General features: G+C 42.6%; 2 protein-coding genes across 8 annotated transcripts in view; one reads left to right on the top strand and one right to left on the bottom strand.

The window, feature by feature from the left end:
• Window positions 1-17,374, top strand: part of ATRX (ATRX, chromatin remodeler) — a 77,516-nt gene extending 60,142 nt beyond the window's left edge. For all 6 annotated transcript variants that reach the window (XM_004940797.5, XM_420305.8, XM_046940500.1 and 3 more), the window contains 8 exons: window positions 1,033-1,141; window positions 1,840-2,017; window positions 3,336-3,530; window positions 10,207-10,356; window positions 11,822-11,947; window positions 12,867-12,962; window positions 13,519-13,647; window positions 14,455-17,374. In XM_004940797.5, the coding sequence (XP_004940854.2) occupies window positions 1,033-1,141; window positions 1,840-2,017; window positions 3,336-3,530; window positions 10,207-10,356; window positions 11,822-11,947; window positions 12,867-12,962; window positions 13,519-13,647; window positions 14,455-14,733 (1,262 nt within the window). In that variant the 3' untranslated portion in view covers window positions 14,734-17,374. The remainder of the gene's footprint in view (window positions 1-1,032; window positions 1,142-1,839; window positions 2,018-3,335; window positions 3,531-10,206; window positions 10,357-11,821; window positions 11,948-12,866; window positions 12,963-13,518; window positions 13,648-14,454) is intronic.
• FGF16 (fibroblast growth factor 16) overlaps window positions 16,235-24,892 on the bottom strand; it is a 16,895-nt gene continuing 8,237 nt past the window's right edge. The window contains exons 3-4 of one of the 2 annotated variants that reach the window (XM_040698847.2): window positions 22,581-22,822; window positions 16,235-21,699 (exon numbers count right to left, since the gene is read on the bottom strand). In XM_040698847.2, coding sequence (XP_040554781.1) covers window positions 21,603-21,699; window positions 22,581-22,822 — 339 coding nt within the window. In that variant the 3' untranslated portion in view covers window positions 16,235-21,602. Of the gene's footprint in view, window positions 21,700-21,785; window positions 22,823-24,892 lie in introns of those variants that run through there. The other variant, NM_001044650.2, reaches the window with a different exon arrangement.

Raw genomic sequence — 24,892 nt, 5'->3', positions numbered from 1 at the left:
TTTCTCACTAGCCAGACGTGTACTCTGTGCAGGATTTTTTTTTTGTTTCCTCTGTGTGATCTTGCCCGAGTTCCTGATGATGCAGTTTGTTCTTATGCTAAGTTTCAGTTCACAATATGTGCAGATTGAAGAATTTATTTGGACCTGTCATTTCTTTCCAATATCTTCTTTCTAAGTCTAAGCACGTATAAACAATTGCATAAAAGAAATGTGGCTTCAGTGTTATCAGTGCCATAGACGAAGATCTCCAGTATCTCTCTCACAGATTTGTTGTTCCCACCTGCTGCTTCTTTAGCTTCTGAGTGTTTGTTATCTTCACATGTTATTAGTTGCTGTCCTTTTTTCTTGCTTTTAGTGTTTGTTCCTTCAGTGTGAGCTCATTGTTAAGGTCTTTTTTTTTTTTTTCACATGTATATTTGGTAGATCTTTGATTAACTGCTTGTAATAGTAAGATTTACCATATACAGGCATTCATAGAATCACAGAATGGCTTAGGTTGGAGGGGACCTTACAGATCCCCTTACAGTTCCCTCTGCCTGGGGCTGGCTGCCCCCACCATCTCAGGCTGCCCAGGGCCCATCCAGCACCTCCAGGGATGGGGCACCCACAGCTCTCTCGGCCAGAGATTCTATTGACAAGATTTACTCTGCTTTTGAATCGTTTTAGACAGAATTGGGGTAGGATATATAGGAGCTATTGCTTTTTGCTTTGTGGATGATTATTGTCTTCACAAATGCAATTGCCAGTCTTTTCTGTCATATTGTGTTTTATATTTTGTTATGCAAGCCTCACTAAATAATTTTCAAGCCATGCCTTTGGGAAACACCCGTATTCTCAAAAAAACTTTTTCCATCATGGATTCTTTGTCTTGAATTACCTGTAGTCTTCTCCGATTGCTTTAAATTGTTAGAGAATATCATCTTCTATGCTCCATGTTTGCTCTTGCACTGTTTTGAGAGTTGAACATTTCCAGCATTATCAGTCTGGTTACTTAAATAACCAGCATTTTAATAATGACTCTTACTTTTATAGGTGAAGGAAAATGGTTCCGAAACATTGATTACTATCGCTTAGATGGTTCAACTACAGCTCAGTCAAGAAAGAAATGGGCTGAAGAATTTAACGATGAAACTAATGTGAGGTGAGGTCTCTTCAGACAGACATTCTTGATTTCCCCCTTCTTCTTTTGTTCCATATTTTTTTTACTTGTGTTAGTTTATTGACCTTTAGCACTATGCCTGTAAAGTTTCACCATGCTGCCAGGTGCAACACTGCTTCACATAGTCCTTTTAAGCAAGTAACTGTTGACTGTCCCCGCTCTTCAGTGTGCTTATTTGTTTACTTCAATACTTGTGGCTGAATTCCATATTGATATTTATTTGAGACTGCAGGTTCCTTGTAGAGACCAATGGTAGCTTTTCTTCCATACTTGTACTTCATTTTGTTTTTTGAGTCAAAACTCTTTATCAGGGACAGAGTCATGCTTGAGTTACCCTTAGAGCTAGCCAGAGAACAGTTTCAGTAATATGGGGTATGCTTGTTTAATATTACTATTGGATGTGATATGACTCGAGTTTGAAACAGCAGAAATTTTAAAATAATGTCTTTCCCACCAGTTCCTGTTAACAATTGATTTGTCTCTGATCTGTATTTCTGAGAGCATGTTTCGCTGAAAGTTCTGTCCTTGTAAAATCTGTTTCTTTTTTATGCTTAATACAGTATTTCAGTGATATTTTTTGAGCAATTTCCATGTATGAACAACTGTACAGTAACACAGCAACACAGAAGCAGTAATTGTTTTCCAAAATATTAAAAATTTGCAACTTTTCTTTGTTCCAGAGGCCGTTTGTTTATTATATCCACTAAGGCAGGTTCCCTTGGAATTAATCTCGTGGCTGCTAATAGAGTAATCATCTTTGATGCTTCTTGGAACCCATCATATGATATCCAGAGTATTTTCAGGGTCTACCGCTTTGGGCAGAGCAAACCTGTGTTTGTGTACAGATTTTTGGCCCAGGTATGTTTCTGGATGATGATTTGTTGATACCCTGGTCCTGCTGTCTGACTTGTAATCTGTAACTGTTTTGATTTCTGTTGAAGTTAGTGGTTATTCACACTGATCCAGTCATCTTCCAGCCCTAATCTGGTAGCTGTATTTGACCCAAAACCACTGAAAAAACTCTTGAAGGAAAAGGCAGTGAATTAAAAAAGGAACTGAATATATTTTTTGTAAAACCCATCTCGTCTGGCAGTCTGTGTAACACCAATCTTAGCAGTGGAATTCTAGCTGTGAGTCACACATTCAGACTAAGAGTAACACTTGTACTGTTTTAACTTGCACACTACTGAAAATTTGTTATTTGGAATGACTGCACAGTTGAGCATAGTTGCCATTTGGCAGTAGATTTGCTGAATGTAGCTGACATCTACAGACTGGTCTCCAGGCTGCTGAAGATCCAAATGGAGAGAGCTAAGGATTTGCTTTTAGTATATAAGAAAGCATGCAGTCATGGTTGGAGACCTTGTGTTGCAGCCTAAGGATCAGAAAGATCTTTACTAATTCTGATGATTACTGATCCGTGCTGGTTTTAAGCAATAGCGCCATTATTTCTGATAGATAGTTTCTTGCTTCACCTTCCAATTCCAGGGTCTTTACAGCATAGACTGAAGACTATTTCCCATTAACAGTACTTAACTCATGATCAAGTCACTATTCACTTGCCAATTTAAATACATTACTTTTTGTAACATGTTTCTGTCAGATATGCACTTGTCTTCCTTCAGGCTTCAGTCTATTTTTCTCTTAGTGCACTTTTGAACTGTTGGTATCCTTTTTAAATTAGAATGTTTAGAACAGGCTGTGCTGTTCTCGTACATTTTGTAGTCATCATCTTTAAGAAAAAAAAAATTCATTTTTTCATCAAAGATTGAATTTGTTCTCACACAGCTGTGATAGATTAGACTTGACTGCTTCTCTTCCCCTGTCCTTTCTACCCAGCAATACAGTATTTGTTTTCCTTTTTGTGGGCTGCTCTAAACAACAAAATAAGATAGATCCTGTGAAAACTGACATCTTTGTCATAACTGTCCTTTGGGAAATTGGAGTAAAACTGTTTTCTTCAAGGCACTCCTTAAAAAACAAATTTCTCATGCCAGTCAGTAGCAGCATTTTTTTTCAGCAAACAAGGTTTTCAGGTAGCTTTGTAGGTAAGGATCGAAGGAACAAGGAAAATAGGGCAATATTATGTTGTTCTTGCTGTTGTATCTCTCTCAGTGTTTTCCTATGTAACAGGTGGTTTGGTATTTGTACAAAAGCAAGTATCTGTGTTTTTTAGGGTACAATGGAAGACAAAATCTACGATCGGCAGGTAACAAAGCAGTCACTGTCTTTCCGGGTTGTTGACCAGCAGCAAGTTGAACGTCATTTTACCATGAATGAGCTTACAGAGCTGTACACTTTTGAGCCGGATTTGCTGGATGATCCTAATTCAGAAAAGAAAAAGAAGAGGGATACACCGATGTTGCCAAAAGTAAGTTGGCGCACATCGCTGGGAATTATATGCTATAAAAAAAAGCTTATGTTTTAGAATGTGGGTTATTCAGTCTTGGAAGGAGAAAGAGTGCTGTGTTGTCACTTGAGAGTAGAATTTGTCACTTAGAAATAAGGTGAATACAATTGTTTACACTAAATCATAGAACACCCTGAATTGGAAGGGACCCATAAGGATCATCGAGTCCAAACTATGTATGCTACATGGTGAGAGCATTGATACTCTGTACTGCGAGATAATAGGAATTGGAGATGTCAGACCTTTTTCCAGCTTGATGATGAATAAACTTTGAGGATCACAGTAGTTTGTTTTCAGTGTGGCATGTCTTAATCTATTTGTGTTATGGCTGTGAAATGTGTGGTAGTGTTTCATTGTTCCTGTTCACTTAGTAATGGCTCAGTATCTTATGCAGTACATAGAGAACCAACAAGTTTACTAACCAAATTTGAAAATGCGGTCTGTGACTTTATTCCTATTTCACTGTAAAGTTCAGGAGAAAGAATAACTGAGCATTTATTTTTCCCTCCTTTTTCCAAGTTTGTTTGTATTTGAGGTTAGACTAAGGTTTTGTTCTTTGTCTGATTTACATTCATTGTGTTATATCATCCACATACACTAACTTAATTTAATGTGGTCTGCTGGAGGCCACTTGATTAATAAGTTGTTGTGCAGTTGTCTGTTGCTTATTACTCAGTGAAGAGCTTAGCAGTAAGGAGTAACATTTAAATGTGTGGCCCATACTTAGTTACCTGATTGCATCTCTGAGTTATGTTTAGGTCTTGGTGTGGGGGATGGAGGTTTTGTAGTTTGTAAACCTATTAATTTTCAAAGAAAAAATATATGCTCTCCATTCTAGACTCTGTAGACCCTGATAATAAATTGTGGCTAAGCTTTGCATTGGCATTCTTATTATTCAGGCCATTCTCTGAAATTGAGTCTGTCAGACCACCTACAGCATCCGTGCAGCTGCCAGGGGGATTTAGGAAGCGGGAGCCCCATAAATGTTACTTGCTGCCACACGTTTGTTTCAAAACCCTTGAAAACAGGCTTTAATGACTGTATCCAAGCTCCTTTTGTTATGATGTTTCACAGTGTAAGCAGTAAGTTGGAGATAAGAGATTTTTTCCTTTTTTTTTTTTTAAACTTTTTAATCAGTGCTTTGAGTAAACAGTCACTGCAATGAGTGAACAATCAGTGCAGTGATTATATGTTGGAAGTTGCTGGTTTTTATTAACAATAATAGATCAATTCATAAATGTGTGGAAGTTTGTGAACTCCAGAAGTAGTTCAGTGTTTGATTTGAAATGAAGTTCCACATTAATTCAGTTTAGCCATCACCAAAGCGTTCGTATCAATTAAGTTGAATACAAGCTTTTAACCAAGTTGCTGACTAGAAGCAGATCTGTGTATAGGAATTCTCTGATTTTTGTTGTTTTTCTTTTCCCCTTGGTTTAGCAAATGGTATTGAACAAATTTAATTTTCTTCTTTAAATTTGTCCATCTTTGTGTGCTTTTCTTACCTGTTATGTTTTGGATTGGATGGTTGAAAAGGCTAGGAGTCATCAGGTGGATTCATCTTATCTTAGCAGTTTGTGCATTTATTTGTTGAAAGCAGTGTTTTGCATTCCTGGTAGCCTCAGAAGATGTGGGAAGGTAGCTATTACCCCCCAGTTATCCTTCCCTTCCCTTATGTCCCACAATTAGGCATGGTTTTGTGATAATGAGGAAGAACTGGAGGTGTGGAAGTGTCCTAGAAGTATGCAGTTAGCAGTGCATGTTCCTGGCTGGGAGGCAGAGGAGCCTCCCACGTGCGACAGGCAGTGTTTTCATGTCATCACTCTGCTTGTGAGGCGTCCTTCTATTTGTTAGGGGGGAAAGAAGTGCTTGAGGAATGTTAATAAAAAAATCAGTAGCTGTCATTGAGCAAAGCATTACTTGTGGTTTGGGATTTGGCCAGGCAGTCTGAGGGGAGGAGTGAAGTCTGTCCTGTAAGGCCATCTAGGACACACAAGCAACAGGGTGATGTAATTAATGATTGCTGGGTAGTTGATCCAAGACAAAATGCAGATATCTTTACGATACGAGTAGGGTGGCTCCCAGTGCTGAGCTGGCATTGAGCTGCCCTGCCTGGTTGGCTAGTGTCAGTGCAGTGAGCTGTTGCAAAGTAATTTATATCAGACCTTTGTTTCATTTGGTCCTTACGTTTAGTATGATAAATGTAAAGACAAAACTCTCCTTAGCTGTTTGATTATCTCAATTTTTTTAATCATTGTTTTTGGCTGCATTTGTCTTCCCCTTGGCTGATTGGGACATGTTATTTTCATTTTATCCTTGCTTTGCACACCAAACTGAGCTAGTCCAGTGACTTATTCTTTGGTTCCTGTGATCTTTTTATCTGAATTGTGACTCATAATTTATTTATCATTAGTTTCATTTTTGTTTTATGTTTCCTATTTCTTTTGCACTCTCCAGTTCTTTAGAAATACTACATGGACAGTCAAAAGCAGATATCAGCTGTAGGAAGTGCTGTGCTGGATGGTGGATGATCCTCTAAATCGTGCAACCTTACTCATACAGAAAGCTCACTGTTCCTTCCTTACCTCTGTGGTTTTAGCAGAGATGCGCGATTCAGCCTCATCACTGATTTGGTTAATTTAACTACAAATTTGTTGCATTTTTGGGGGTGGGAGGGAGTGAAAGTTGATTATAAAGACTGATACGCTTACAGAAGCTTTTTATGGTAACAGCCATCAATTGCGCTCCACCTCGGGGTTAAAATTCTCAGATATTTTTTTTCTGGTAAGCTCAGCGTGCCCAACCTGATCTCTGCAGCTTTCAGCTGGAAACAAAGGCCGCCAAAACTTCACCTGGGTTGCTCTTTTCCATCAGCGGGCTGCCTGCCCCGTGCTTGCAAAGGCTGAGCTGCTCCTCTGTAGTTGTCGGCAAAGTGAAAGAGGAGTTAGGCCAAAAGAAGGCTTTCCTTCTTCTTGTCACAGGTTTCATATATAATTTTCTCTGTCTTCGGGCCTCTTCATATCTTTTACATCTTCAAAGCATAGTCTCTTGAACAGTGATACCATTGTGTAATGCTACTGTTGTGGAGACAGCAAGATGAGGGATTACCATTGTAATCCATACAAGCGGTGTGAAATGCGCAATGAAAGCACGTCGGTGTATTAAACTCTCATTTATCAGAGGTACGGCTCAAATCTGAGAGCAGATTCAGAGCAACAAACTCTACTTGATTTTGAAAATGCATCCATGAGATTTTATCTTTTTTAATAGTCCAAGGTTCAGTCAAAGAACAGTTTTCTTAGAAAGTGTTGTTAATAGCGAGGAGATGTTGAATGTTACTTTTTGTATAAAAGTCACATGGCAGATGTGGAAGATGGAGGTTTTCCTGGAAGCATATCAAAGTTTCGTGTCAGGTTTGAATTCCAGCAGCAGTTTTGTGCACATTGCAGTCAGAGCAGCACCTACAGGTTGTCTGTGGAGCCTCCAGGGAAGAGGCACTGCCGCACTGCCCTCACAGCGCTGCTTCTCTGCCCTTGTCCTTCTGCAGCCACCTCTGTGCCTTGTAAAGGAATGCATATACTTGAGTGTAATAGGACAGTTTTAGTGTGGATGTTGTTCACCTGATTCAGGTTTGCGATGTTGAGGTTCAGAACTAAGTAGCAGTAATTGTTATCGCCCGTGAACTTTATGCAAATATAGTGACTCATTGCCTAACAGAGACTAGAGGCATAAGGTGCTTCTTCAAAGTACTGCTGTACGCAAACAGTAAAAGCATAAAGCAAGAGAATTCCCTTTCGTGTATGATGACTGTATTTCAGGTGTTTCATTTTACTTTGCCATGAATTTAACGATGGATTGCAAGCCGTCTTTAAAGGTAGTGTGGTTTGACTTAGGCCATTTTTGTGTAGATCTCAGACACTTAACACTCAGCTCCCACAGGACTGTGCGCTGGGGAACCCTTGGCTGATACATAGCTAACACTGCGCTTTTCACCATCAGCACTGATAATTGGACCCCGATCGATGCCACAGGCGTTTGCACTTAGGCCAATGCAATATATAATTTGGAGCAGCAGATGTGAGGTAGGAGCTGGACGAAGACAAAACGGGCTCAGGGGGCACTGCGTGTCCCTGTGGTACGCTCATTCAGAGCAGCCCGGTCAGTGGGACACAGTCCCAGACACAGGTTGTGGTAAAGGAGAACTTGGCTCAGCTGGGTCGTGTAGTGCAGATTGGAAAAGCAGATTAAAACAATAGTTCAGTTGGATGTAGTGATCATTATTTTATACTATCTTGGGACCCAACCAGGGCATGTCTCTTACTGTATTTCTGTAGTAAGGGAAAGTATTGTGAATTTTAGGAGAGCTATTACTGTCAGAACCAGGAGAACTTGACGTTTTTATTTGTTTATTTATATATTTTTTATTAATATGTTTATTTTTTAACCTTGGTTAAATTGCTTGAGGGGAAGAAAAATTTTTGAACTACAGCATAACTGAAATTCTTCTCTGGAAGATTTCCTTTCTAATGCATTTATCTCTCCATAGCATTTAATTTCTGACTGGATTTAAAAAGGACAAATGAAACCTCTTCTAAAAATCATAATAATTTTTAAAAAATCTCATCAGTTTTTCATGCATTGTTAGGATTTGCTCTTAAAAGTTAACCAACTTAGAATCACTGTTTCATCGACAAGCTAAACAAATGAAAAGGAATATAAGTCTACTGGATGTTTGGTATGTAAGGTAAATTTGAGGTTTTTTTATTTGACAGTTAACCAAATAGCAGTACCTTCCATATACCAATTTTCAAGCTCCATCATATTTAATGCAAAATAAAATTTAGACAAAGAAAAGCAAACATGCAGTTGGTTGTAATTTAAACCACATTTTGAAGACTGTTGGCCAAGTGAGCATGGATTATATTCCGGTATTGTTTTCAGTAATTGTGTTACCATGGAAATTAATGCATATGCATGTCCAGAAACCCTCCTCACACTGATCTACAGCTCCAGTATGCCGGGAGTGCCTTAATTGTGTTCCCTTACTTCAGTAATAGCTCCATGACTTCTTCACCCACTTCTTCCAGCTGCTTTCTGTATTTCCCATTATCGCATCCCTTTTCTCTCCGATGCCCTTCTCTCCCACCATTCCAGAATCCCATTATTTGCTGCCTGTGCCCATGAGTCATGAGATATAACATTGAATGTTTCCGTGAGGAGCCAGAGCAGAAAGTATTGGTTCTGATTTAGGAAGGCAGGTGATAGCAAAGGGATGAAACAAAGACAGCTTACAGACTGCCTCGCATACCTCAGTTGCTTGGCGTTAGCTTGTGGTTGCTACAGTTCTGTTTTAAACATGCACCGAGATGAACAACTTTCTGTAGCTGTTGTGACTCCATGTGGTGTGATCCACTTGCAGCTCCCTGTGTTGGTGGTTGTTTAGGAGAGAGTGGTGCCATGTTTCCAAGTGCCAAGAGGATAGCTTGTGTTCCTGTTTGCACAAAGGCCTGTGTTGGTTTGGTCTGTAGGTATTTGTGTAATTGTGCTGCAGACAGTCCCTTCAGCATACCCACTGTAATTCATTCCAGAACTGGTTCAGGAAGTTCGCTGGATTGATGTCTCTGTTTTATTAGCCCTAGGCTGAATGCTGAGGAGCGTTGGAGCTTTCTCAGGCACGCTGATCTCTGAAAAGCTGTGGAGACAGGATCGTATATTCAGTGCAAATGGGGACTGCTAAACCATTCTGGACTTACTTACCTTGAAACACCAGCTCTTCTCATTCATTTTCTATTCTTAGTTCGTCTCTTAATTGAGATAATGATCTATCGGTGTGTGTCATCTGTAGTCCAGCTGGATAGTTGGGCGAGCAGCTTCTCAATTGCAGGAAATGCTCAGCTTGCCAGTAACTTTCCCTTTGGAAAACAGTAAGAGGGTTTTTTTTTTTTTTAATTTTAGTATACATTTTAATATAAATCTTAGCATATCTGTAAACAAAACTGCAATAGTTTGCAGTTCTAAAGAACGCTGTAAACATTTCAGTTAACCTTAAAAGCAATTAAGCATTATGGGTGTTGTGGAGTAGAGAAAGCGAAATGGCCGCCTACTGAAGAAACCCAGTTTGGAGCAGTGATGTGATCTCTTGTAGCCTCAGTGGATGAGGGACTGTTTGTCTCAACCTATATCTTGACAGCTTTGAGAAAGCAGCCTTCTCTGCACAGAGCTGGCAGACAGCCGGTGGGCCGAAGTGCTGCTTAGCGTTTTGAAGCCAGTGGAGGTGCTCTTTATGGCTTGTGGATGCAGGTGGTTGGTAGGCCCTCTCAGGTACCCAGCCTGAGCAAAGGAAAATCATTTAGCACATTCCATTCCTTTTAGTTTCTTAAACTGCATTTATTGTTGTGGAATCTGAGTACATTCCTGTGGTTCATTAAGTGATTTGACTGTCATCTCTGCAACAGATTGTTAATCCATTACCCTCCCTCAGAGGAAAGTTGTGCTTCTAAATTCTTTTTAAATTTTGTTTCTCCAAAGGGCTTTGAGCTGCTCTTAGTGAAAATCTGGTCAAAGCTGTGAGGCGTGCACCAAAAGTAAACAGAGTTACCGAATGACTTTGTGTTTTGTTATCTCTTCTTCATTTGAACAGGATACAATCTTGGCAGAATTGCTCCAAATCAATAAAGAGTATATAGTAGGGTATCACGAGCATGATTCACTCCTGGACCATAAGGAGGAAGAGGAGCTCACTGAAGAGGAAAGGAAGGCGGCCTGGGCAGAATATGAAGCAGAAAAGAAGGTAAAATTATCTGTGTGAATTTGCTGTACACAAAATTAAACATTCTATATTTAAGTACCACTTATCTTTTCAGTTTGTTTTGGGAAAATAATTTTTCTTACAGGCCAGGAAGGAGGTACGTGAAGCAAGCTATCTAGAGAAATGGGGATGCCATGTCTCATTTGCTGTCTTGGTGCTATTCTTTAATGTGTATCTTCTTTATTACTTTCTTTTAAAAATTACTTTTTCCTTTTACATACTTTTTTTTTTTTAATTTCGTGATAACAGTCAGTTGGAGTCCTGTGTAGTATCTCACTTTTGCAATTCTAGGAATATTTGCAGTGCCATTAAAGGTATATGATTACAGAACTGCTTGCCAAAATCCCACAGACATACACACATCTGCAGCAAAGGGTTTGCCTTTTTTTTTTTTTTTTTTTTCCCTTATTCCCTGTATCTTGTTTACTGGATACTTTAGGGAGTGGTAGAATGGAGATCATAGAATCACCAAGGTTGGAAAAGACCCACAGGATCACCCAGTCCAACCATCCACCCATCACCAATGGTTCTCACTAAACCATGTCCCTCAACACAACGTCCAAACATTCCTTGAACACCTCCAGGGTCGGTGACTCCACCACCTCCCTGGGCAGCCCATTCCAGTGCCTGACAACTCTTTCAGAGAAGTATTTCCTAACGTCCAGCCTGAACCTTCCCTGGTGCAGCTTGAAGCCATTCCCTCTCATCCTATCGCTAGTTACACGAGAGAAGAAGCCAACCCCCAGCTACAACCTCCCTTCAGATAGTTATGAGAGCAAAATAATGAGTTGGTGAGAGCACTGGGGAGTGTGTGTGTGTGTGTGTGTGTGTGTGTGTGTGTGTTTTAAACTGTAAAAGTTTAAAACTGTATGGTAAAAGCAGTTTGATAACTTGATGTAACTGGAGTTTAATATAAAAAATAATAATAATTTCTTGGAAGGTTGAGTTCAGGTCTCTGTACCTGATCAGAAGTCTGAAAGTAAAAAAGAAAAAGGAGAAAGAAAGAAAAAAAAAGTATCTGAAGTGCTGCTGACAACCTTGAATGAACAAGTGACAGGTGGAGGACTAGGAGAAGGCAATAGGAAGATGCAGTCAATATAAGTAAGCGTGGAAATTGCCCCATGAGAAATCCATATGGGAGATATAGATTGTTACGATCAAGTCAGTATTGATGTTAGGTAGTGGGTATGCAATTACAAGATGAATCTTAAACAACTGTAGATATACTTTTCTTAGTGTACCAAACATCTAAGCTAAACTCATGTATTAACTTGAAACTAGAATTGATGTTTCCCTGTGCTTAACGTGTCCTTTTCACTTGGGGTTTGCAAAAGCTCTTCCATGTGATGGGACAGACTTACCTGTATGTGCTGATTCATGTGTAATGAGAGAAGAATGGGGTATGTTCCAGTTGCTTGGACAGACAGAAGTACATTTTGTGTTTTAGGGCTTGACCATGCGTTTCAACATGCCGACAGGGACCAACATGCTTCCCACTAATTTCAACTCTCAAACACCATATATTCCTTTCAATTTGGGCGCTCTGTCAGCGATGAGCAATCAACAGCTGGAGGTGAGCAGTGATCCAAGTATTGTAACATCAGCGTTGCTTTAAGAGTGCGTGTGTTATTGTGTCACACGTGGGTGGTGAAGGTCATTCTTAAATATCCTACTATTATATAATTGTCTCCTATTTTTTTTAATAATTACCTTTTTTGCTGTAGTTTCGTACTGGTGAACTGACGTCTAACTTCTGTGCATATAAACAGAAGTAACTATACCTGTATAGTATCTTGGGATTGTGGGAAATTCTGCATTCTTTGCAGATGTGAATTATCACATTGAGTTTTTGTGCCTCAGTCTTGTGTCTGAGAAGGAATGGAAGAGAGGAATATGTGTTCCACTCCCAGTTACCTTCAGTTACCTGATGCCAGGCTGTAACTGCAGTAGTTGAAGCACAGTTGTCTTAGGATACCTAGTAGAGTCTTGTTAAGGAGTTTGTGTGAAAACCACTACTAAAGAGTGCAAATCACAGGGACCCACATTGTATGTACCTGTGCAGTAATAGACAGTACGAGCCAGTACTGTGCTAAAATACATCATGGCAGTTTGAGCTCACAGAACGAGTTGAGACTGCAACATCATCCAGCTCAGTACTGCAAAAGATTTGCCTTCAGTACTGCAAAAGATTTGCCTGGCTAGAAAAGCATCACTCTTGTGATGATCTGAAAACAATTGGGTGCCAAAATATTTGTTTCATATAAATACTGTCTCCTGTACAAGTTGCTAGATTGATAAACGTAGGTCAGTTACTATATAATCAATTTCATTTGTGTGAGTGTTAGCAGCTGTTTTGTTACTCACCCGCTGGCTTGGGCAAATGAGAAGAAAAATGTAATTAAAGTCTAGGTACGTACCTGGAGATGAGGAAAACATAAACAAGATGACAAGGAAATGTTTTATTTATAGTTAACTTACTGGTGTTTTCTCAGGACCTCATTAATCAAGGAAGAGAAAAGGTTGTGGAAGCAACCAACAGCGTAACTGCAGCAAGGATTCAGCCCCTTGAAGACATCATTTCAACTATAGTGAGTACAACAGACAACTGTAGGTCTAGATTGGGAGATGGGAAAGTGTTGAATGTTAGCACATAAAGAAATGACTGTTGTATGTGATGATTCAGCTGTATTGTTGTGTTAACAATGACAGTGATTTCCAGTTTGTGCTAACCTTTATCACTGCAGCTTGCAGTAACCCTTCATGGCATCTGGATATCACAGAGCTTTACAAGACTAACACTTAACCATTATTATTGGCTTTGCACTGAAAATCTCTGCTTTCTACAAATAAGTATAATAATTGTACAGAAATAAGAAGCGTTTCCTGTTTCTTGTCCTTAGATATCTGTCTTGGACTCATGCCTTTCTCACTCGTTTCCAGTAAGCTAGAGACATATTACTGCAACTGGTAGTTTTAAGAACTGCTAACTCTTAGTTCTAATTCTGGGGAAGTATAATTTTGCATTTTCTAGGAACTGGGTTGTGCTTTTACTCCTGATGCAACTCTGAATATAGTGCAGGACCTCAGTCACCATTACGCTTCTGTCAAAATGACTAACGCTAAGACAATTTTTTTCCTTTTCAGTGGAAAGAGAATGTAACGCTTACAGAGAGCCAAGTGCAGGCCCTGGCCCTAAGTAGACAGGCAAGCCAAGAGCTTGATGTTAAGCGACGAGAAGCCATCTATAACGACGTCCTTACTAAACAACAGATGGTAAAATATCTATTATTTGATCGACTGTCAAAGTTTGAACTGAGATATTGAATATGAACTTTGCATGTGTGTGTATAGAGTAGAAGTCCGTGTTTAGATACATAAATACTTACTCACAGATTACGTGTTTCCACGGGTCAAGTATTTGCTGGCATTGTGTAATGGTGTATATGATGTAACATCGGGAGTTGTTGACTTGTGCAGTGTGCTGGACTGGATTACTCAGCCTCATCAAGGGAGACTCCGTGAGAAGATCATTTCAAAAAAGTCCTCACCAGATTTTTCTGTTGAAGTAGTTTGCTTGAAAGTAATGAAGCTTAAAGAGAAACCTAATTCCCAGAGCTAAGGATGAATCATAGAAAGTATTGGTAACATTTTTAGCTTAGAATTATTTTGCAAAATCTGAAAGTTGCCCAGTTTATGTCAATTGAAAGAGTTTCTCTTAGGCAAATGTGCGGTGATGATCCACATGCAGGACTTTCAAAGGGCTGATAAATAATACCTGCCAAAAAAAGCTGTAATTTGTACTAGGGAGTCATTTCGCAGGATAGTGCAAGTAGGAACTTACCCAAATGTGGCATGAAATACTATAGGCAAATCGTTAAGAGAACTTAGCCCTAAATGGTGTTACTAAATGGTTTCTGCAGTAATCAGCTGGTGAATACCATCACATTAGTGATGGTGATAACAATAGTGCTTTTTCATTCAACCATGCTATCCTGAACTAATTGATTTTAACTCTGAACTTGATATTTGCAGCATTGAGACGGGTCGTGCACTTCTAACGGCTCTGCTTTTCCTTCACAGTTGATCAGTTGTGTTCAGAGGATACTTATGAACAGAAGACTACAGCAGCAGTACAATCAGCAGCAACAACAGCACATGTCTTACCAGCAAACAGCAATGAGTCATCTCATGATGCCAAAGCCTCCAAATTTAATCATGAATCCTTCCAACTACCAACAGATAGATATGAGAGGAATGTATCAGTCAGTGTCTGGTGGTATGCAGCCGCCGCCTTTACAGCGAGCACCACCCCCAATGAGAGGCAAAAATGCAGGGCCTTCCCAAGGGAAATCGATGTGATTTTGCACTAAAAGCCTAAAGGATTGTTAAAGTCAGAGAAAGAACTTTTATTTTTTTAGGAATCAATGGCTTAACAGAACTCAACTGTAAAAAAAAAAAAAGAAAAGAAAAGAAAAAAGTTTGGTTGGTCCCCTTAAATGCCATGTTCCATATTAGTGCTTCAGCTTTGTTTAAGTAGGACATAATGTTTTCCCTTGTTGTCAGTGATGTTGCCTAGAATCTTCTTACATATGTTGAGTACAGGAGATACCAAGTTGTTTTCAGTGAAAACAAGTTCTCCCGTAACAGTAGTATCTCCACAGGTTTCCTGTCTAAACTCCTATGCTTGCTTTCAGTAGCTGTGAAGCTATCATCAGATTTGAGAAGCTTAGGAAGGACTGCAGGTCTGTACGTTTCAGTATACCATATGTGAGTTGTGCACAGCTGAGTTCTTGATTAGAGTTGATTCCTCAAATTATGGAATACTTTTCTGCTTACCCATTTCTTAAAGTTAGTGGGAATATTGTAAGAGAAATAATTCAGTTTCCTTTTGACTGAGGTCTGGACTCATGTTGTATCATCTATGCTGACTGAAGCATAGGAACTGAAAACACTCTGAAACAGAAATGAGTGCAATATTCTTAAGTACTACTGCTCTGAAACTTTTAAGTCACACAGTTATATATAAACTGTGTATACAGCCTTAAATAGTGACTTGGGGAAGAAGAGTGTTCTTCCTCAGTCTTCTGCCATTTTGTATTTTCAGTTTTACGTGATGGAACAGCAACTGGTGGTCTGGAGATGTTTTTCCTTTGCTCTCTGCGGAGTCCAGTGCAAAGCACATTTCTGTTAACTCCTTAATGCTGGTGCTGCTCTCTCTTCCCATTGCCAACAGTGGGAGACAGGCCAAGAAAACAAAATCCCTAGCATTTTGGGGGGTTGGAGTACTGATGGTGGGCAGGGTCAAACCCTGTTACATAATCAACTTTAAAATGGCACAACCATTGCTGATTTGTTACTGGAAGGGTCTCTCACAGCTTCCCAAGGTACCAGGGCAGAGGAGAGGCTTTTCCTTCTCTAGATCAGAGTTTTGGTTATGCACTCCTCTCCCTTCCCTTTCATTTGTGTGAAAACACACCTTAGTACACAAAGAGCTCAATTTTTTTGTTTGTTTTTACGTAGACCGCAGGTGAATTTCTGTTTTATTATATATCATTAGTACTCTCTTTAGCCACCGTTTTTGTGCTCATGGAGATCTAACTAAACCCAAACAGGGCTCTTTTTTGAATATAGCTTGGTTGGCTCTTCCCCCAAAAGAATAAAAGCATTTGTAATCTGGGAGTAAAGTAAAGGATGGAAGCATTTGAGGCAACGGTGCATCGAGTATAGGGAATGGATAGAGAATTCTGGAGGAGCAGATGGAAGCGTTTGCTGTAGGTGTTGCTGGACTCTTCTGGCTTGCTGACATGAACTAAAACTGTTTTGGCTTCTGGAACTTAATTGACCTGGATGGACAGATGGTTTTTGGTTTTGTTTGTTTTTTGTTTTTTTTTTGCATCTAAATATGCAAATCTTACGTGATATTTCATGTTGTGATCAAAACTTGGTTTGGGATCTGGACAGTTTCTCTGGTCTGTTGCAAAGGCTGACGTTGCCATCGTGGACTCTTTGTTACGAGATGCCACAAATGAACCTCTCCTGTGTTCTGGAGCTTTGCCAGCTCTACCGTTAGGTTTAACCTGGGGGGAAGGGAGCAAAAAGAGGTGTATTCACACTAGAAGAAATGAGAATGTGAGACTTTGAGACAAACATTTGGAGGCAAATGTACTCTGGGCAACTCTCACTGATGTTCCTATGCGTCTTGAATAAGAGAAGTATCTTCTACCAAACCTGGGAATGTTCAACGGAGTTTTACAGTAACTCAAAAGACTTAAATGTGGAAGTTTTAGGCAACATTTAACGGCACATTTTTTTCATTCTGGACAAAACTATGGATAGCAGAAGAACTAATGCATAAGAAGAAAGCTCAGATAAGCGTTGAAATAAAACTTGGACCACTTTGCATACGTGTTTCTCACTTGACATTTTAGCTGCATAACAACGTGCTTTGAGTATAACATCAAGCTTTAACAAATATTTAAAGACAGAACATACATCAATAAGATAACAGAAAGCTCATTTTTATATTTGTTTTAGATGTTTTAACTAGATGAGATGGCTTAAGACGACGAATAAAAATGTTGCTTGTAATACAATTTTGCCTGCTAAATTCTCCACATTTTGTAACCTGTTTATTCCTTTGGATGTAAAGCGTTTTTGCTTAGTATTGTGATATTGTATATGTTTTGTCCCAGTTGTATAGTAATGTTTCAGTCCATCAACCAGCTTTGGCTGCTGAAATCATACAGCTGTGAAGACTTGCCTTTGTTTCTATTAGATGGCTTTTCAGTTCTGTATTAAATATCTTAAGTACTATAGAAAAGGTGTCACCTCTTCCTATAAGGCTGTTTTGTAATATATATAAGGACTGGAGATGTGTTTTTAAAGGACAAGAAGCATTCAAGTATGAATCAAGTATCTGTGTTTTCACCATTCAAAGTGCTGTTTAGTAGTTGAATCTTAAACTATTTAATATCTCATTTAATAAAGTGACCAAAATACATCCATGTGCCTTGTGCTACGTTTGCAGTTCTGCATCATCTCCACAGGGACGTAGCCCAAGAACTCATCTGTTGAGAATTGCAGACTGGTGCTGTGCTGTGTGTCAAGCTCTCATGTTTTGCCGCAGTGAGGTTCCTGTTACGGGACAGCTTTCCAGCTTGTGTGCATTAGCAGTGCCTTCTGCAGCTGGTCTGTTAGAAACCATGAGCAGCGAGGTGTCGCCCGGCAGTGGTAAACCATTAAGAGCAAGAGGAAGCTCTGCTTTGTCTAATTTGAATGAACTTAGGTCTTTCAACCTCTTAATTGTACTTCGTAGTTACTTTCTTAGTTATTAAATCTCACCTGCCCAGCTGTAGCTTTAGGAGAGCTGTGCTGCTGTGAAAGGCTGAAAGGCAGCTGTGCTTAGAGGTGCCGTGGGTCAGAAGGGTCTGCAGGAACTGCCTTCAGCAGCTGCAGACCTGGCTGCGGCAAAAGTCTGAGTCCTGTGGTTCTGTCCCAGCACAGGACCTTGGTTTGTCTCTGTGCAGGCTGTTGCTACACAGCAGCAACACTAAGTATTTTTTCAGCGTGTCGGAGCCCCCTTCCTGCTGTGCCCGGTGGCACAGGGGTGTCTGGGGGGGGGCGGTGACAGCAGGAGGGGTGCAGGAGGGTTTTGGCAAAGAGCTGAGGCTGAAAATGGGGACGCTGCACTGGAGAAGGGCAGAGGGGCTCAGGGCAGGGTGAGATGGGCCGGGGGTGAGCGCAGGGGGAGAGAAGGAGGGAGGGAGGAAGGGAAGGATATCCTCATTTTGCTCAGCCCCATCAAAGCCCGACCTCCAAATGCCCCTTTGGTTCTGTTTTCAGTGACATCGCACGTGACAGCTGTTGGAGACACTGAATGTGCTGAGTGGTGTGTGGTACCTGGGCTTTACTCAAAGCTTAATTGCAGCGCAGTGCCTGTTTGTATAATGGAATTGCACAAACGTGAGTGTTGTCTGTGGATCCTTGCTGACACCCACTGGAAGCAGCACAGGCAGAGGCGTGTGCTTGTTGTGTCTCACAATCATCGGCCGCACTTGGATACGTGACATTGCTAACAGTGAGGTGTGGTTAGGGAAGAACACAGGACGCCTCAGTGCGTCCGGCCTCACTGATCTTTTACACCAAACTACCCGGCACAGGTACAGAACTACTCGCTTTGTGTTCCCATGTGAGAATTCACAGCTCCAGAGCAGTTCTTGCCTTGAGAGAAATATACAGTCTTGTGCAAATTGCTTGGTTTAAGTCCTGCTGTATGACTCTGTTCTCATTCCCAAACGGGGCAGCGTTTCGGCTGTTGGTGACACATGGACTGTTTGCTTTCCCCACCTGACTGCAGATGTTTTTGACTTCACCTTAAAATCAGGATCAGGGTCTGTGTCTGTACAGCCTGGGCCACGGAGTGCTTCCCCCAGGGAGATTTGCTGCCTTCAATCCCCACACACTGCCCTGCCCCTGGGAGGGCTCTCTGGGATGGCTGCCCCCGGTGCCGGCAGCATTTGGAGAAGTGCATCCACCTACGCTGTATGTTTGCCCCCAAAGTGAGAACTGTTTTCAGCACACGTCACCACTGTGTGTCTTCTGACCCGGTGCTTTTCCAGCCAGGTCTTGGCAAGTGTTCTCTTCACCAGAGTGTGGAGAAGTGATTTACCCACATCTGCAGGCTGATAAATGGCGCAGAGACACCAGGTAACGCAGTTAGTACCCTTAGTGTGCTCTGTGTCCTGTGGCTCGAGGGGAGCCACACTCAGTAACCTCACTTTATTTCCTTGCAGTGCCTTTGTCTACGTGAAGCTTTCTGGACTGACGGACAGACGCTGCCCTGCAGACTGCTCCTGCCATTGAGATGGCCGGTATTTCAACAAACCCGCAAGTCCGGGAGTCAGCTCCAGCTGCTGGGATAGGGGAGAGGACATCGCCCTTCAGATCGGGTCCCAGGCTTCTCTTCTCCCACCAGCACTGCCCGAGGGGTGCGGGTGTCTGTGCCTCGCTACCAACAAGAACTCTGGCCCTTCTCCTTTGGGGATGTGCTGTTGCTAAGTGTCCTTTCAGGAATGCCTTGTCCGCTGCTGGCAGCCATAGCACATCTCTTTCTGCCCAGTGAGGCAGCACACAGCCAGTAGGGCACCTTCCTCACCTTTCAGCACAGATTTTCTTGACTTGCTGTGGAGCTTTGGGCTCTCCATTGTGTTCTGTAGGGGAAGCAAATCCCCTCCACTTTCCTCCTACAGAGGCTCTGGATGGCCTCAAGCTGCTGGCATCGGGGTCTCTGGGAGGCCACCTGTGTGTCACCATTTGTTCCTCCCAGCTGTCTGCACACCTTGGCTCACCCCATAGCCAGGTTTGTGCTGCGGTGCGCTCAGTGCCGCTCTGGCCTCGTGCTGAGGGTTTTCCTCCATGTCTGCACCCCTCTGTAGCGAGACTCAGGAAACCATCCCACTCTGCTGCTGACCTCCTCCCTCCTGCTTTACACAGCTGTTCCCAGGATAAAGTTTCAATTATTACGTGCCCAGCTTTTTCCAATTGGAGAACTGCTAAAAACCACGTCCTTTGCTCTGTTTACAGTTGTGTTTTCAGATCTTGGGCTTTTTGTGTGTGTGAAACAGCCCTGGGCAGGTGGGAACAAAACAGGCACAAGGCTGCTGCTAGAGGAACAACATCTCTAAGGTTTGCCCAAACATGGTGTCAAACAGGGTGTTGGCAGGGCGAGCGGCTGTGGATGATGGCTGAAGGAGATGGTGGTCAGCTCCACCTCAACGTGCAAGGGTGAGTGTGTCTTCATATGCACGCATAAAGGGAAAGAGAAGTACTGCACACACTGTGCATTGCCGGCTGCACCCACTGCAACTCAGAGCGCAGGCAAAGTCTGTGGTCATCGATTCTGCTGCTGCTAAGGTCCCAGTTCAGTCACATTACTCATACGTTTAAGTATTTTGCTGAACCAGAACCTAACTCAGTAAATTCCTGCTGGAAGTAACCATTACAGTGGGATTAAACAATGCTGAATTTCCCCTTTAAAGAATGTCCCACATGAGAAATGGTACCGACTGCTACAAAGTGGTTTTCAGTGAATTCTTTGCAGATTTTGCTGTTTACAAATGCTATTTTTTTGAACCCAGATCCTGAAAAGGAGTTCTGTGCTGTCGCTCTTGCAGCCGTGTGTCCCTCTGCAGCAGGAGCCTCCTTCCAAGTCCGATCCTGGATCCTGACGTTGGAGGACCAGTTCAGTGGCAGGGGCCAAATCAGATCTCTTTCAGCTTGGCAAAAAGCACGTACTTGGCATTGCTCAGGTCAGGTTTTACCTTCATTTGTGAAGATGAGAAACAGCATCTTCAGCGTTAACCTTATCTTCAGGTGTAAAGGAAAGCACTGGCTGCAGACAGCCAGCAGGAAGGGTCACTGCCCCCTCCCGCGGTGGCCTCTCTGGGATTTGCCTCCCCAGGCAGCCGTGAGCACCAGTGGGATGCAGACGGTGCTGCCAGGGTGGCGGCGGAAAGGCTGCAGAGTGAAGCTGGAGAGCTGAGTTTTCCCTTTGCTAAGGTCAAAAGTACATTTTAGGACACTTTTCATGAACGATCGTGCTCCTGACATGGCTGCTGAGGATTAGATGTTTCAGCAATGACTCAGAGGAAAAAGGTAAATAAACATTTTTTATTTCAAACACGGGATTAAATTCCTCCGTGTCTAGATCATTCAAGGTAAAGCTCCTTTAATCTTTTCATTGCAATCTGCAGACTGTTGTCTGTGACAGCTGCGGCCCCGGCTGTGACGTTGGGTAGCAAATGCTGCTGCGGGGACCCAGGAGGTGGCAGAGAGGACAGAAAGTGGCTGGGAGCACCGGGCCCCAAAGCAGCCGCCTCGCTAGCAGTACATGGAGCATGAAGAAGCTGGATTGTTCCTTCTGGGAATTCGGGGAGTAAAGCTGAAGAGGCTGAATTTTCACCCAAGCGGCTTTGCGAAGTGGAGGCTGAGAAACTGTAGTGGGAGAAATGAAGTTGTGGTGAGGACAACGCCAGCAAGGACGTGAGGGCGCTGACTGTGCCAGCGAGGTTCTTTTCAGCACAGCAGTGATGTGTGCTCTTGGACAATCCCATCTGGGTCTTTCAGGGCTGTGCTGTGCTGGTGCTTGGCCTGAGGACCTCTTTTGTCCCTGCTGCCACAGAGGAGAGGACTGGATCTGCAGTTGCGGAGTGTGTTGGATGTGCAGCCGCTCATGGCAGTGGGCTCACGCTTGCCAGGTCCATTCCAGCTGTACATTTGATGTTGCCCTTGTACGTGTCTATAAAATTTATCTTTACCATCCAAAGCCTTTTTATAGATATGATCAGAAAATACTGTGTTAATCATTATGGAGTGCCAAAAAAAAAAAAAAAAAAAAAAGGGCTAGCAAGAAATCTACAATATAAAGACAATTTTATTGCCAAAAAGCTCTTAAAACTCTTTTTTTTTTTTTTTTTTCCTGTTTCAGTAGGACCTTATTCTTCCTGATGAAAATCCGGTCATAGCATCTTTCATTAAAAATAAAATTATTTTGAAATAAATAAATATATAAAATAAATATCATATACATTTTATAAATAGTTTTGTCCTTATGCACAGTATCCATGCTTACATCTGAATAATGTTCCTCACCCCATTCCCACCCCAACAGCAGGAGAAACCCCACACACCAGGACCAGTCCACGTAGCATCATCCATGTAGCAAACCGCTGGGCCGCTGCAGCAGGGTGCCATCTGAAAGGCTGCTTCTTAGCCAGAAACCATCCCGAGCTTATCAGAAGCACCTGGATCAGTTCTGTGGTCTTTTGTTTTCCTTCCTTCTCTTGAATTCTAGTTTTTTGGGTTTTTTTTCCCCTCTGGTTAACAGGTTTGCTTGCCTGTTTGTTCTCTTAAGCAACCATAACACTGACTATTTGGCCTCTCTTACAGCCACCAAGTAAAGAAAGTGAATGAAAATGAAAGATTATATGTAGGGTTCCCTCCCTTCCCCTATCCCCACCCCCATAAATAACCCAGGTTTGATATACGCTTGAAACAAGGAGGAACAGCAGTGTCTGGATTCAATGTAAGTGCTTTCCTATGTCATCTACGTTTACAGGAATGATGGAATGACTATTAATATAGTGCTCTGGGAAAAAGCTTGGGAGCCCAAGTATGTACATTGACGGGGCAGCTGCAGGAAACATCACCTGTAGTGGAAGAGGTCTCTGTACACTGCAGGTATTTTGGCAGGGTCCACGGGCCTCGGTAAAAAGTGAGTGAATTTCTGATGTCTCTTAGTCCTGTACCCCTCGCGGGGGGAGCCGTCCTTGTTCAGAGCCACGTAGTAATGCCTCTCCGAGTCCGGATGCTTGTAGAGCGTTGAGGCGTACGTGTTGTACCAGTTCTCTTCAAACTGCTCTCGGAAAACACATTCCCTTGTGAGCTTCTTCTGCGTTGGGGCAGAGGCGGGAGAAGAAAAAGATGTGTCAAAAAAAAAAGCCACCCAACCTCTTGCTATTTCCTTCACTTTATTATTCTATGGTTTTCCTAGCTATCTGCTGCTGGCTGCCCTGAGGATGGAGGCTGTGCTGCCAGGGATGATTCCTGTGGGTGAGAGCTGGAAACTGGCACGTGCCTGGACTCAAAGGCGGAGGAAGGAGATGGAAGGAGAAGGTGGGTGTGCACTTCGCAAAGGCTCGCTGTTAGAAATGACATAAGGCTGCTGCAAAATTCTGAGCCTGGCAGTCAGGTGTCTGTGATCGGGGTGTGAATGTGGACACTGCTGTGGGACCGGCATCTGTGTGCTGCGCAGGGGGTGCCCATGCAGGGCTGCAGTCACGTGCACACAGCGAATGTGCTTTGTGGCATGGGGCACCTCCCAGCAGGACCAGCGAGCACTGCGTTGGAACGGTTTAAACAGCAGCGAGCGCCACTTTGAAAGTTCAAGGCACATAATAATATACACTGTAACATGAATGAAAGCATTCCTCAGGCCTTTCATCTTCTGAAGCAGCAGATAGCTGTGATGTGAGGCCATAACAAGACTCGGGGAGGTCTGGATGCCTAACCTGGGAAGATTTACGGCGGCGATAGGTGATGCGATAAGCGCGTGCCAGCAGCGGCACAGGGCCAGTGCACGGCTGAGGCATCCCATGCTGGGCTTGGGGGATGGATGCCACTGGTGTCACACAGCCACAGCTCCTCTGATCCTCACCCCAGGGAACAGTGGTACGTGATGGCTTTTAGGCAGTGCCCATCACCCAGACGCCACGTGGGCTCCTCTTGCTCCCTCCATCTCCCTGTGCCAGCTCTGGGGCTGTGCTCCGGTGAGGACCCCGTGTCCCCTATGGGGATGACCCGGGAGGGGCTCTGGAGGCCTTCCAGATGAAAGGCGGTGTGCAGACGTAGGATGTTCTAATATTACAAACACTGTACCCACACAGTAAACTATTTGGGTAGGGAATGTGTCTTATCTGTGCTGTACTAAGTGCTAAGTAAATGTTATTGCCTGCAGTAGACGTTCTGTAATAAGATACAGGAGCTCACCTGCACTCAGAACCTGTTTTGAATGTTTTGCTCCTAATTAAATCAACCCTGAGGTAATGTGTGAGTCCTCCAAGAGCCAATGCCACAGCTCTCATCGCCTGAGATCTGGGGAACTGCAGGTTTCTCTTCCCAGACCTATCAGTGAATGTGGCTTACCCCCCATCTCCCAGGATGGCACCTACTCAGCACACATGGGAAGCTGCTGCCTTGTCCCCACGTGGCGCCTGCCTCTCTGGGGTTGCTTGGGGGAACTGTGGTGGCATGAAATGTTTTCAGAGTCTGAGGTGACTGCAGGATGTCATATTTTTCTTCCCAGCGCTGGGATGTCCTCACTGCATGTGCTCTCCTAGCACTTCTTCAGTCAATGTCAGTGTAACAGAGAGGCTGGGACACGGCTACCAGGGAGCCTTGCCCCGATGGGAGCCGCATTGGTGTTTGACACTGCTAATTCAGCACACAGGGTGTGCAAAGTGGGCACGGTGGGAAATAGTAAACTTGCTGAAATCTTAAAAATACCATTCCACTGCAGCCTCCTAAAATACCGTTGTAATGCTAATGCTACTGCCTAGTGTATTTCATGTACAAGATGCAATGACAGAGAGCTCCCATAATTACATCTTAAGGCCAATTTTGTTTCCAGAATTCCAGTGCTGTAAAATTGTATTTTTGTTTTTTCTATGACGTAGCATTAAGACAGGCCCTAGAATTTAATTAACTCTGTTTGTTGATTCATGATCAGAGCTGCAGGGCTTGAAAGCAAAGGATATAAGCAAGTTTGTGCCCTCCTTTTCGGCAGGCATGAGTAAAAGCTGCAATTCCAGGAGCCACTGAACAGCCTTGCAGTGTAACAGTGCAACTGAACAGTGGTCCTGCTGTGTGGTTGTAGGCTCAAGCCCTGATTTCAGAAGTGTGGTTTAAAATATTTGTGTTGTTTCATGGAATCCTGGTGACTTTTTTATCTGTCTTGCATTTA

The sequence above is a fragment of the Gallus gallus genome, chromosome 4, assembly GCF_016699485.2.
Source record: "Gallus gallus isolate bGalGal1 chromosome 4, bGalGal1.mat.broiler.GRCg7b, whole genome shotgun sequence".
Classification (NCBI taxonomy): Eukaryota; Metazoa; Chordata; class Aves; order Galliformes; family Phasianidae; genus Gallus; species Gallus gallus.
Note: the sequence above shows the minus strand (reverse complement) of the source record. Positions and strands in the feature narration are given on the sequence as shown.